This window comes from Stegostoma tigrinum, chromosome 23, assembly GCF_030684315.1.
Source record: "Stegostoma tigrinum isolate sSteTig4 chromosome 23, sSteTig4.hap1, whole genome shotgun sequence".
Classification (NCBI taxonomy): domain Eukaryota; kingdom Metazoa; phylum Chordata; class Chondrichthyes; order Orectolobiformes; family Stegostomatidae; genus Stegostoma; species Stegostoma tigrinum.
Genome location: NC_081376.1, coordinates 33335401 through 33348291, shown reverse-complemented (window position 1 = coordinate 33348291; position 12891 = coordinate 33335401). Strand labels below are relative to the sequence as shown.

At 42.3% G+C, this 12891-nt stretch overlaps 1 protein-coding gene across 3 annotated transcripts in view; it reads left to right on the top strand.

Annotated features, from left to right (window-relative positions):
• capn15 (calpain 15) overlaps positions 1 to 4745 on the top strand; it is a 281287-nt gene extending 276542 nt beyond the window's left edge. For all 3 annotated transcript variants that reach the window (XM_048552366.2, XM_048552365.2, XM_059654055.1), the window contains 2 exons: positions 131 to 309; positions 2569 to 4745. In XM_048552366.2, coding sequence (XP_048408323.1) covers positions 131 to 309; positions 2569 to 2746 — 357 coding nt within the window. In that variant the 3' untranslated portion in view covers positions 2747 to 4745. The remainder of the gene's footprint in view (positions 1 to 130; positions 310 to 2568) is intronic.
• The last annotated feature ends 8146 nt before the right edge of the window (positions 4746 to 12891 follow it).

Sequence of the window (12891 nt, the reverse complement as noted above, 5' to 3'; positions counted from 1 at the left end):
GTATTTGGTTATCCAAGCTGTACAGTTCGGGCTTTTGCTCATTCTTCAGACCGAAGCCTCACACACAGCTTGTAATGTTAGAAATTTACTGGAAGATTAATACGATCTCTGATGCTTTGCCTTTGAACAGGGTCGTGAGGGGATGACTTGTTATTATTTGACTCATGGCTGGGCTGGACTGATTGTGGTGGTGGAGAATCGTCACGACAGATATTACCTGCATGTGTCATGTGACTGCTCCGACAGTTTCAATGTAGTTTCAACTCGCAGTAGCTTGAAAACAACAGACAGCGTGCCACCATTGCACAGGTATGAAGACCCAGCAAAAGTTAAATAGAGTTTATGTGGTGTGTGTTAAGTGAGTTACTGTTGTTGGCCACCCGATCCGTTAGCCCCATCAGGTTTCCCTTGTGTTGACTGCCAGTCATTTGTTCAACGATTTGGAGCCAGAGGTCAACCAGTCAAATTTCTCAAGGCTCAGCCTGAAATCATAACTGTTCCACTCCTTGTAAAGAGAACTTCCATTCTTCAGTGTCATTTGGGAGGTGATTATGTAGATGCTGCATGTGGTTTGGTATCATAACATTATCGAGCTTTATATAGCGACTGTGAGAGGTAAGCAAAGACACTAGAACAAAAACAGAAGTTGCTGGAAAAGTTCAGCTGGTCTCTGAGATGAAGGCTTAACAACTCTGATTTTTTTCTTCACAGATGCTGCCAGACCAGTTAAGCCTTTCTAGCAACTTCTGTCTTGGTTCCTGATTTACAGCATTCGCAGTGCTTATGTTTTTTTTATACAATACTTGAACTTTGGATTTAAGTCAGGTTGACTTTAATGAGATGAGGCAAAGTAAACTGGGAAGTTCTGCTAATAGGTGAAACACCGAAGCAACAGTGAAGGATGTTCAAACAAACATTTAATGCTATTCAGAAGCAGTTTAGACCCATGAAAAGAAAAAGCTCCACCTCACAAACAGATCAGCCATGGACATCTAGGGAGGTAAGGGACAGCATAAAAGTAAAAGAAAAGGCTTGTGAAATGCAAAGAACCGAACAGATCCCACAGAATGGGACAGGTGCAAATACTGGTAAAGGGCCACAAAGCGATTTATAAAAGTGACTAAAAAGCATTATGAAAGAAAACTTGCAAGGGGCATAAAGGACAATAGTAAGAGATTTTAGAGTTATATAAAGAGAAAACAGCTGGCTAAGAGTACTGTAGGCACACTGAAGGCTGAGAGTGGGGTTATTGGTAAAGCCCACGGGAAAATGGCAGACAATACTGAAGTGAAAGAATCATTGAGCATCACAGCAGAAGAGGACGAAGGCTTGTGGAAGTCCAAAAGAAATGAACAGAAGATCAAGGACAGGGTCTGAATAAAATTGAGCTTAAGTAAATTATCAGCAATGAGGAAATTAATTAAATCCTAGGACCAAGGGTGTGAAAGGAGTTGAGACAATACATTGTTGATGCCCTAATCATAAGTATTGATTTCCGAGATGCAAAGTTAAATATAGTGGATGTCCAATGAGATTTGGGTTTCTGATGCATGGCTCTTTAAAAAGCTACAAACAAGTGCAGAAAATACTATAGCTGGCTATTAAAATGCTGGCCTTCATATCTGAAATATCAGAATGCAGACATTATGCTGCAGTTATACAAAACCCTGGTTAGATCCCACAGTTAGACCCCTACTCTCAACCCACAGTTACAGTACTGTGAACAGATCTGGGCACCACACCTTAGGAAGGGGGTTGTGGCCCTGGACGGAGTTTAATCCATGTTTACTGGGATAATACCTGCATTCAGGGATGAAGTTAGGAGGAGAGATCAGACAAGTTAGACCTTTATTCTCTAGAATTTAGACAAACATGGGACAATCTAATCAAGGTCTTCAGGATTTAAAAAGGAAAGATATGTAGATAAAAATAAACTATTTCCACTGGTTGGAGATTCTAGAAGTAGGGAAATTGGCCTAAGATTTAGGGCAAGACTATTCAAGAAAGTACTACCGTATGCAGAGAATAGTGGACGTTCGGAAGACACTTCCTCAAACAATGCTAATTCAATTGTTAAATTTAAATCTGAGGTGGACAAATTTTTATTCAGCAAAGCTATCAAGGGGTATGGACCCAAGGCAGGCATATGGAGTGAGGCGATAGATCAGCCATGATCTTATTGAATGGTGGAGCAGGCTTGAACAGCTAAATGGCTGTTTCTTGTTCCTGTGTTCCTGCCATAACGTTCTGATCAGGTTCAGTGTTTGATGGGTGTTGAGTTAGTTAACCTCCCTGAACGGATTCAGCTTGTTGAGCTGGGGAGAAAAATAATCAGCTTGGACTAAATAGAGGACTGGGGTATGTGGAGAGTTCAGGGTGGGTGAAAAAGGATTAGTGGAGTTGGGAATTGCATCAAGTCTGCAGCATTAAACCAGAGACACAGAAGTGGGAGACTGGGAGGGAGCATTGTAGGTAACCTGAAATTTGCACCTTGCTCTGTGCCCAACTATTAAGGGAAGAGAGTGAGAATTAGTGCTCTCACTGACTTTCCATGTGCTTTTCCCACAGGCAGGTGCTGGTGGTGTTATCACAGCTGGAGGGAAATGCTGGATTCTCCATTACTCACCGTTTGGCTCATCGCAAAGCGGCTCAGCCCTCACTAGGGGAATGGTCCACCACAAAAGGGATTCACAGCCCACCCCTCACACCTGATGTTGCTGGCTTGCACCATCCACGGCCCCTATGATGGTTTCGCCTGCTCCTGCACACATTACTGTTGCTATGGTTGAAATCGTGTTGAATGACAAGAGCCATTCAGTTCCAGTCTCGCTTATGTATTGAATTTTTTTAAAGAGTTGATGCACTGTTCCTGCTCCTGCACTAATCGTCAGAAAAATCCCCAATAACAGAGCGAAACAAGAATAGTTTCAGGCTTCAAATCCCAGACTCAGCGCCAGTGGAGAGGAAATGCCTGGTTAGGATTGATGACTAGAGGGATAAACACACAGAAGCAAGCCCAAAAAGCTGCAATAGTTTAAAACAAATCATGGTCACCTTCCCATGCAACCTATCTAAGGCCCAGCCTCTTCCCAGAATCCCTATGCTCTAGTCATGTCCCTTTCACCAGACTTGGTTATGCTCCTGAACTCAGTAGCCCCCACCTCCAACATTATTGAAGGGACACCTCAACTTGTCCTGTGGCTGGACTGTAAACCAAAAGCTAGCTCAAGCACCCCACCTATCTGCCAGCCCAATTATTACAACCTGATCACCTCTCCACACAAAAAATATAAATGCTGCCGAGTTATTTCCAACATTTTCTGTTCATAATTCTCTCCAAATATTGACTGCTTTCAGCCTTTATATAGTCTTGCCACTGCCATGTTTCCTGAGGCACAAATGTACGAATTTAGTGTTGCAAATCTATTAAATCAGTACCCAGGTAACTTTCTATCTTTACTTGAAAACCATTGTTGAGGAGTTGGTTGGGGTTGTGGATCTCTGAGACCAGGTCAGGAGGGTCACTGAGCCTAGTTCAGAGAAGGGAATTAATGAGCAGGGTCAGGAACATGTCTCTGACCTCTGTCCTCAGGTAATTCAACTGATTCAGGTTCATTGTTCATTGTTCATTATCGAAAGACACTTTGTGCTTTGAGGTTCTGAGGTTATTGTAAACCTGTTATCCTGAACAATGTCTCATGCATTGGCTCGGCCAAAGCACACAGGAGAATATTGGTTCAAAGGAACCACATCGAATTTAACTTAAGTAATGTAATAATGCATCTAAATTTGATGTTGGCAATGGCAATATTCCTGTGCTAAAGGATATTTATTATGAGGATTGTAAATCTGATACTGTCTTTACTCTGTACGTAGTTCTCACAAAAATGGAGCAATGTTCTTAAGTGAACCTTTATCTGATAGATGAACTTCCCCATTTTGTGGCTCGAAAAGAACAGCATGTTGGTGTTTCCTTGTAACCAAGACAAAAACTGGGAACAGAATGGCAGGCAGAATGATGGAATGTGATTCCCAAGTCCTCAGTAATGGCCGTGATCCATGTAATAAACATAGCATTCAGTGCCAGAGTGAAAGGAAATGAATTATGGAATTTCACCGCCAAAAGAAATAACTGCTCAGAATTCTGGGATCTCTCAGAACAGGCAGATTAACCTGTTCTCTCATCCATTCTCACTGTAAACCTTATTTTATTTCTTCATTAGTAATTAATTTAAAGTGGGATGTTCATTTCTACTGACTTATTTTTGTAAAGGAGCATTTTTATAAAAGTTTGCATTATAACCAGGTTCCTGTGCTAGATTATTCTTCGACCCAAATCCCACTAAACATCTCCTATTCCAACTGTCTGTCGAGTACACCAGAACACCTCAAAGTCAGATCCAACCAGGACTGGCTTCCCAAATAAAAACCTGGCATCACTGTATCCCAGCCTCCAGTTTCCAGGACCTGGCCTCTCCTTTCTGTATCATTCCCTCATTGTGTCTCTCAGCCACCCCTCCCTTCCCCCCTCCTCTGGGGTTAGGTGTTAGAGAAGTTGAGCCAGCACATGATGCTCTACCTCGGCTGTGGGGCACATGTAAACTCTCATAAGCCTGTGACTTCTGTTTCCTAAAACTGGAATACTACAATGTGTCATAAGGAGAATTTTATTAATTTTAGAGTCTATATATATATATATATATATAAGAAAGTATAAATAAATCAAAATATATATATATCATGTAGTTTGAAAAATCTCAGGTTCCAGTGGACCAAATAAATTTTGTTTTTTACTGAACTAACCGTTGAACTTTGTATTGTGTGCATGTGAATTCATTGTAGAACAACAGACAAATGGTGTACGTGGGATTCCAGGTTAGTTTGGAGCTTAGAATTCCAGAAGGATGGTGATCTCACTTGTGGAACTCTTAAGGCACAGGTTTCCACTGTGTACAGTCACTTCTAGAACTAGCACCCTTTTTTACCCAAACTGCCACTCTGTTCTTCTCTGGGTTTGCTGAATCTTCCTGGACTACAATTATCCCCAAATCCTGATACCTCACTTGAATTGCCTTCCACAATCAGTGAGTATAGGGAAGCTATTTGACTGGGAAGGCAGCATAGCAGCATGTTGAAAAACATTGCTGAACCAGATCTGTTCATGCTTTGTCCATGAGATTGTATTCATAATAGCAACATACTTTAGGCACCTTTAACATAAAAGGTAAACTAATCAACAAGCAATAAATCGATGGATCTGGGACTGGAACCTGCCTGGGCAGACGGGATAAATGTATTGTCAGCTAGTCATGATAGCTGGAGGTAGAAGTAGACAAGGCTGTTCAGAGAAGATAAAAATGCAGCACAAACAAACCTACATATGGAATTATCAGTTTCAATCAGATTTGACATGGGAAATTTTAAAATGGAGCCCTCGTACATGATGTGATGACTATCTCTAAGGTGAAATGATGCATTTGTCAAACCACAGAAACTTTTACTGTGTACTTGAGGAATGCTTACTGCCTAACACCTCACCTTGATATAAAAAACTTTTATACTGAAGAAGTAAAATGAATAAAACTTAGTTGGATGAAACTTACTGTGGTTGTGAATCACTGGAGTTCAGCCTTCTGTGATTCTTCCCCTGTAGTTGCACTCCTAGGCACAAACTATCTACTTTATTATTTATTCAAGGCCTGCATTTAATTGCTCTTGAGAAGGTGGTGGTGAGTTACCTTCATGAACTGCAGCAGTCTGTGTGGTGTAAAGTAGACCCACAAATCTATTAGGGAGGGAATTCTAAGATTCAGATTCAGCAGTGGAGGGAAGAGTGATATTTCTAATCAGGATGGTGAGGGAGTTGAAGGTGATGTTCTAACGGTAATGTGTTTATTCTGGGTGATGGAAGGCAATAGCTATGGAGATGCTATCACAATAACATTAGTGAGTCACCACTCTGAATTAAATGAAGGAAAATAGATAGCTGCCTTAATGTAAATAAAATAGAATAATCCTTTATTATTACTTAATCTCTCACTGACAATGATCTCTCATATGCTAAATTAGTGACACTCTGACCTTTCAATCAGAAGGCTGTGAGTTTTAGCCTCACTCCATGATGAGAACAGATTTTTCCAGTACTTTTTTCCCTGGCCATCTGGTTCACCACTGTCCTTTTAGGAATGAAATCACTTGTCTTTACCTAATTTATTCTACACGTGACTCCAGACCCACAACATTGTGGCTGACTCCTAACTGCATTCTGAAATGGCCTAACAAGCCAACTGATTGTATCAAAGTTGCTGCATTAGTGTACAGAAAGAAATGAAATTGAATGCACAACCCAGCATCAACTTAGCTGCTGCAATAGGCAACAGGAAACCAAGTCCTGTTGATCTTCAAAAGTTTGCTTTACTAACGTCTGAGAGACGTGTACCACAGACCAGTCATGTAACACCCCAATATTGTCAGTAAAGGCATTCTATAATTTCCATACATCATCAACACCATCCCTAGGTATATCCTGTATCACCAGTAGGGATGGCGACAGACCTGCCCTGGACTCAAGGCCCTGTGAAGTCTCATGGCATCAGGTCAAACAGAGGCCAACCCTGCTGATTACCATTCCTACATACCTAACACTCCTACCCAGCGTGGTAAATTAGTATTCTTCCGTGTTGAACACCACTTGGAGGAAATCCTGAGGGTGGGAAGGTTGCAGAATTCACCTGGTTGGAGGACTTCAATATCCATCATCAAAAGTGACTTGGTAGCTGCTGGGACTGAGTTCGTAGTAGATGGTGAGGGAAAGAAAATACTTTCTTGATGTCATCTTTACTAGCAGTCACAAACTCATCTGAACATGACAGGATCAAAAGCAGTGATAACTGCATGGTCCTTGAGGTAAATTTAATGTATTCATATTGGGAATACCTGACATTGTGAGGCACTACAATTGGACTAAATTGGATAGACTTAAAAAAGATCTAGCAACTTTGAACTGGGTATTCATGTTCACTGTGAACTATCAGCAGCAACTAACTGTACTCACGCACAATCTACAACATCATGGCCCACTTTATTCCCCCACAGTACCATTTAAATCATGCAGTCCATAAATCTTGATTCACTGAAAAGTGTCCAAGGGCACAAGTATGCCAGAACTATTCATATCCTGCACCAAACTGCTTCCGTACAGCCATGACACTGTCTTATACCTGACAATGTACGAAATTACTCGGGTACATCCTGTGCACAAAAAGCAGGACAAACTCAACCTGGCCAATTACCAACAATTACAAAGTGCTGCTTGATACCTACTCTGATGCCCAGTTTGGGTTCTGCCAGGGCCACTCAGATCCTGATCTCATTACAGTCTTGTTTCAAACACGGACGGAAGTGCTGAGGTGAGGGGAGCCCCTTGATATCAATAATACCAAGGTAGCATTTGATAGTGTTGGCATCAGGAAGTCCTAACAAACCTGAGATGTTAGAGGGATTTGAGGTCTCTATTGGCTGGAGTCATACATAGCACAAAGGAAGATGTCTGTGGTTGTTTGAGATCAATCAACTCAATTTAAGGATATCACTGTTTGAGTTTTTCCAGGTGGGGGTGTCCTAGACCTAACTTCAGCAAATTCATACTTCACTGATGACCTTCGGGTGGGTTTAAACTAATTCAGCAGGGGGATGGGCACCAAACTTGTAGTTCGACTATAGAAAAGGTTGAGAGTAGGGTGGTCCGAAATAAAGTTTCAGGGAAGCAAGGTGGCACCGGCAAGCAAGAAGTTGGTTTGAAGTGTGTCTACTTCAATGCCAGGAGTGTCCGGAATAAGGTGGGTGAACTTGCAGCATGGGTTAGTACCTGGGACTTCGATGTTGTGGCCATTTCGGAGACATGGATAGAGCAGGGACAGGAATGGTTGTTGCAGTTTCCGGGATTTAGATGTTTCAGTAAGAACAGAGAAGATGGTAGAAGGGGTGGAGGTGTGGCATTGTTGGTCAAGGACAGTATTACAGTTGCAGAAAGGATGTTTGGGGACTTGTCAACTAAGGTAGTATGGGCTGAGGTTAGAAACAGAAAAGAAGAGGTCACCCTGTTGGGAGTTTTCTCTTGGCCTCCAAATAGTTCCAGAGATGTAGAGGAAAGGATAGCAAAGATGATTCTCGATAGGAGTGAGAGACAGGGTAGTTGTCATGGGGGTCTTCAACTTTCCAAATATTGACTGGGGACACTATAGTTCGAGTACTATAGATGGATCAGTTTTTGTCCAGTGTGTGCAGGAGGGCTTCCTGACACAGTATGTAGATAGGCCAACAAGGGGCGAAGCCACGTTAGATTTGGTACTGGGTAATGAGCATGGCCAGGTGTTAGGTTTGGAAGTAGGTGAGCACTTTGGTGATAGCGATCACAATTCTGTTATGTTTACTTTCGTGATGGAAAGGGATAGGTGTATACCACTGGGCAAGAGTTATAACTAGGGGAAAGGCAATTACGATGAGATTAGGCAAGATTTAGGGAGCATAGGATGGGGAAGGAAACTGCAGGGGATGGGCACATTAGAAATGTGGAGCTTATTCAAGGAAAAGCTCCTGTGTGTCCTAGATAAGTATGTACCTGTCAGGCATGGAGGAAGCTGTAGAGCGCGGGAGCCGTGGTTTATGAAGGAGGTGGAATCTCTGGTCAAGAGGAAGAAGAAGGCTTATGTTAGGATGAGATGTGAAGGCTCAGTTAGGGCACTTGAGGGCTACGAGGTAGCCAGGAAAGACCTAAAGAGAGAGCTCGGAAGAGCCAGGAGGAGAAATGAGAAGTTGTTGGCAGATAGGATCAAGGTAAACCCTAAGGCTTTCTATAGGTATTTAAGGAATAAAAGAATGACAAAAGTAAGATTAGGCCCAATCAAGGATAGTAGTGGTAAGTTGTGTGTGGAGTCAGATGAGATAGGGGAAGCACTAAATGAATATTTTGCAACAGTATTCACTCTAGAAAACAACAATGTTGTCAAGGAGAATACTGAGATACAGGCTACTCGACTAGGTGGGATTGAGGTTCACAAGGAAGAGGTATTAGAAATCCTTCAGAGGGTGAAGATAGATAAGTCCCCTGGGCCAGATGGGATTTATCCTCGGATCCTCTGGGAAGCCAGGGAGGAGATTGCCGAGCCTTTGGCATTGATCTTTAACTCGTCATTGTCTACAGCAATAGTGCCAGATGACTGGAGGATAGCAAATGTGGTTCCCCTGTTCAAGAAGGGGAGTAGAGACAACCCTGGTAATTATAGACCAGTGAGCCTTACCTCAGTTGTTGGTAAAGTGTTGGAAAAGGTTATAAGGGATAGGATTTATAATCATCTAGAAAAGAATAAATTGATTAGGGATAGTCAGCACGGTTTTGTGAAGGGAAGGTCATGCCTCACAAACCCTATTGAGTTCTTTGAGAAGGTGACCAAACAGGTAGATGAGAGTAAACTGGTTGATGTGGTGTATATGGATTTCAGCAAGGCGTTCGATAAGGTTCCCCACAATAGGCTATTGTACAAAATGCGGAGGAATGGAATTGTGGGAGATATAGCAGTTTGGATCGGAAATTGGCTTGCTGAAAGAAGACAGAGGGTGGTAGTTGATGGGAAATGTTCATCCTGGAGAGCAGTTCCTAGTGGTGTACCGCAAGGGTCGGTGTTGGGTCCACTGCTGTTTGTCATTTTTATAAATTACCTGGATGAGGGCGTAGAAGGATGGGTTAGTAAATTTGCAGACGACACTAAGGTTGGTGGAGTTGTGGATAGTGACGAAGGATGCTGTAGGTTGCAGAGAGACATAGATAAGCTGCAGAGCTGGGCTGAGAGGTGGCAAATGGAGTTTAATGCAGACAAGTGTGAAGTGATGCACTTTGGTGGAAGTAACCGGAAGGCAAAGTACTGGGCTAATGGTAAGATTCTTGGTAGTGTAGATGAGCAGAGAGATCTCGGTGTCCATGTACGCAGATCTTTGAAAGTTGCCACCCAGGTTGACAGGGCTGTTAAGAACACATATAGTGTTTTAGCTTTTATTAATAGAGGGATCGAGTTCCGGAACCAAGAGGTTATGGTGAAGCTGTACAAAACTCTGGTGCGGCCGCACTTGGAGTATTGTGTACAGTTCTGGTGACCGCATTATAAGAAGGATGTGGAAGCTTTGGAAAGGGTGCAGAGGAGATTTACTAGGATAATAAAATGTGAGGCTGGATGAACACAGCAGGCCCATCAGCATCTCAGGAGCACAAAAGCTTGAAGCGTCTAGGCCCAAAACGTCAGCTTTTGTGCTCCTGAGATGCTGCTCGGCCTGCTGTGTTCATCCAGCCTCACATTTTATTATCTTGGATTCTCCAGCATCTGCAGTTCCCGTTATCACAGATTTACTAGGATGTTGCCTGGTATTGAGGGAAGGTCTTACGAGGAAAGGCTGAGGGACTTGAGGCTGTTTTCATTAGAGAGAAGAAGATTGAGAGGTGACTTAATTGAAACGTATAAAATAATCAGAGGGTTAGATAGGGTGGATAGGGAGAGCCTTTTTCCTAGGATGGTGACGGCGTGCACGAGGGGGCATAGCTTTAAATTGAGGGGTGAAAGATATAGGACAGATGTCAGACGTAGTTTCTTTACTCAGAGAGTAGTAAGGGAATGGAACGCTTTGCCTGCAACGGTAGTAGATTCGCCAACTTTAGGTACATTTAAGTCGTCTTTGGATAAGCATATGGACGTACATGGAATAGTGTAGGTTAGATGGGGTTGAGATCAGCATGACAGGTTGGCACATCGAGGGCCGAAGGGCCTGCACTGTGCTGTAATGTTCTATGTTCCCTCCTTCGTGAGGTCAAAAATAGGGATGTGTGATAATGATTGCACAACGTTCACCATTTACAGTTCCTCAGGTACTCAAGCAATCCATGTTGAAAAATGGACAGTATCAGGCTAGAGCTGACATGCATTTTATTTGCCACAGTGCCAGGTAATAACCATCTCCAATAATACAGAATCTAACCATTGCCCCTTTACATTCAATGGCATTATCATTGCTAAATCTCCCCACTGTCAGTATTCTAGAGCTACCATTGACCAGAAACTGAATGGACTAGCCATGTTAAATACTGAAGCTACAAGAGCAGGTTAGAGGAGAGGAATTCCTGCATGTATATCATTTTTAACGCACAAGTCAGTGTGATGGAACACTCCCCATTTGCCTAGATGGGTGCAGCTTTAACAGCACTCAAGATGCTCAACAATCTCCAGGATACAGCAGTCCAACTGATTGATTAGTCACCTCCAACGCTCGCTCCATTTCACACACTGTGGCAATACTATGTACCGCAACAAGACCACTGCAATAATACACAATAATACATCAAGAATCCTCCAACAAAACTTCACAATCCAGAATAGGAGCAACAGGCACCCTATCACTTATGAGGTTCCCTCCAAGCTAACACTATGCTGCCTTCAAATTACATCACTATTTCTTCACAGTCCATGTGTCAAAATCCTGGAACTCCCCTGCATTATGGGCATCCATAAACCTGAAAGCAGTAATGGTTCAAGAAATTGGCTCAACAAATTCTCAAGGGTAATTAGGGATTGTGTGGTCAAGTCCCATTCCTCAGACAACCCCATAGCCCAGATGGATTCCACATATACTGTACGAGGGAACGCTGCAGTGTCTTAAGACACCAACTTCAGCTTAAACCAAGACTCTGCTCCCTTGATTGGATGTAAAAGAACCCACTGTGTTACTTTGTAGAAGTCGAAGGAATTCTTTCTGATATTCAGACCAATATTTGTCCCTCAACCAATATAATTAAAACAAATAATGCAGTTTTGTATTTCATAACTGTTTTTGGGAACCTGCCTTACACAAATATGCTCCAAATTTCCTTGCTTCACTTCAAATTTACTTCATCGACTTCAGAAAATTTGGGATGACCTGAAATTGTGAAAGGTGCATAGAAATTCAATTCTTTCTTGCAGTTGACATCTTATAAAATTTATATTTGTACGATGGAATCACAGATGAGATTACTTAAATCCAAACTTGGATGAAAGAAGATTGGAGCCAAAACACATTGAGCTAGATTTTCCTTGAACAACCAACTGAACTTTGACCCAGTCATTCTATTGCTGCCGTACACGATCTAGCCGCATGTATCGCATGGCTGCAAACTGACTGAACTTGGCACTTGAGGCTTGTCAGGACATCAATGCTTCATGTCTTTAAAAGATTTTGAAGAACAATACAAGAAATATGAATTTGTAAAACACTGAACTTGAACAGCAAAATTCACCAAAACTAAAAAATAGTGAAATATGGTTAATGTCCCAGTTTGCAGCAATGGCTTTACTGTATTTTCTGTTGTTACTGAGGAGTATAGACATATAAGGAACAAGGAATGGTCCAAGGCCTCTTTGGAAATATCCTTCTCATGCGAAGTATCGAATTACATCTTAAATTGACCACATTCCAACTGGACTTTCAAAATCTACATGTTCTCGAGCCTGTCTGCCAGAATTAAAACTGTACTCTTTGCCTTTGTTCTTCTGTGGCATCCTGTGTGATTATGATTTAGGTAAACTATCTGTGTTCAACCCGTCTACGCTCTTTTAACTTAGCTGCCCATACCATCCTCCTCCACTTCCTCTGCAATGTCATTCAGGAGTTGGGACTGTTCTCAGCGGGTTCCATCTTTTCTACGCAGTTGTAGCCAGCCAATCAGGGGCAGCAGCTTTTCTTCCGGCTCCCACTTTACCTGTATCCCTCGAAGACCCATTTTACATCTACATACTGCTCTTTATTTACATCATCCAAAAACGCAGCCTTGCATTCTCCCTGGCTGCACCCAGCTCTCAGTTTACCATCACC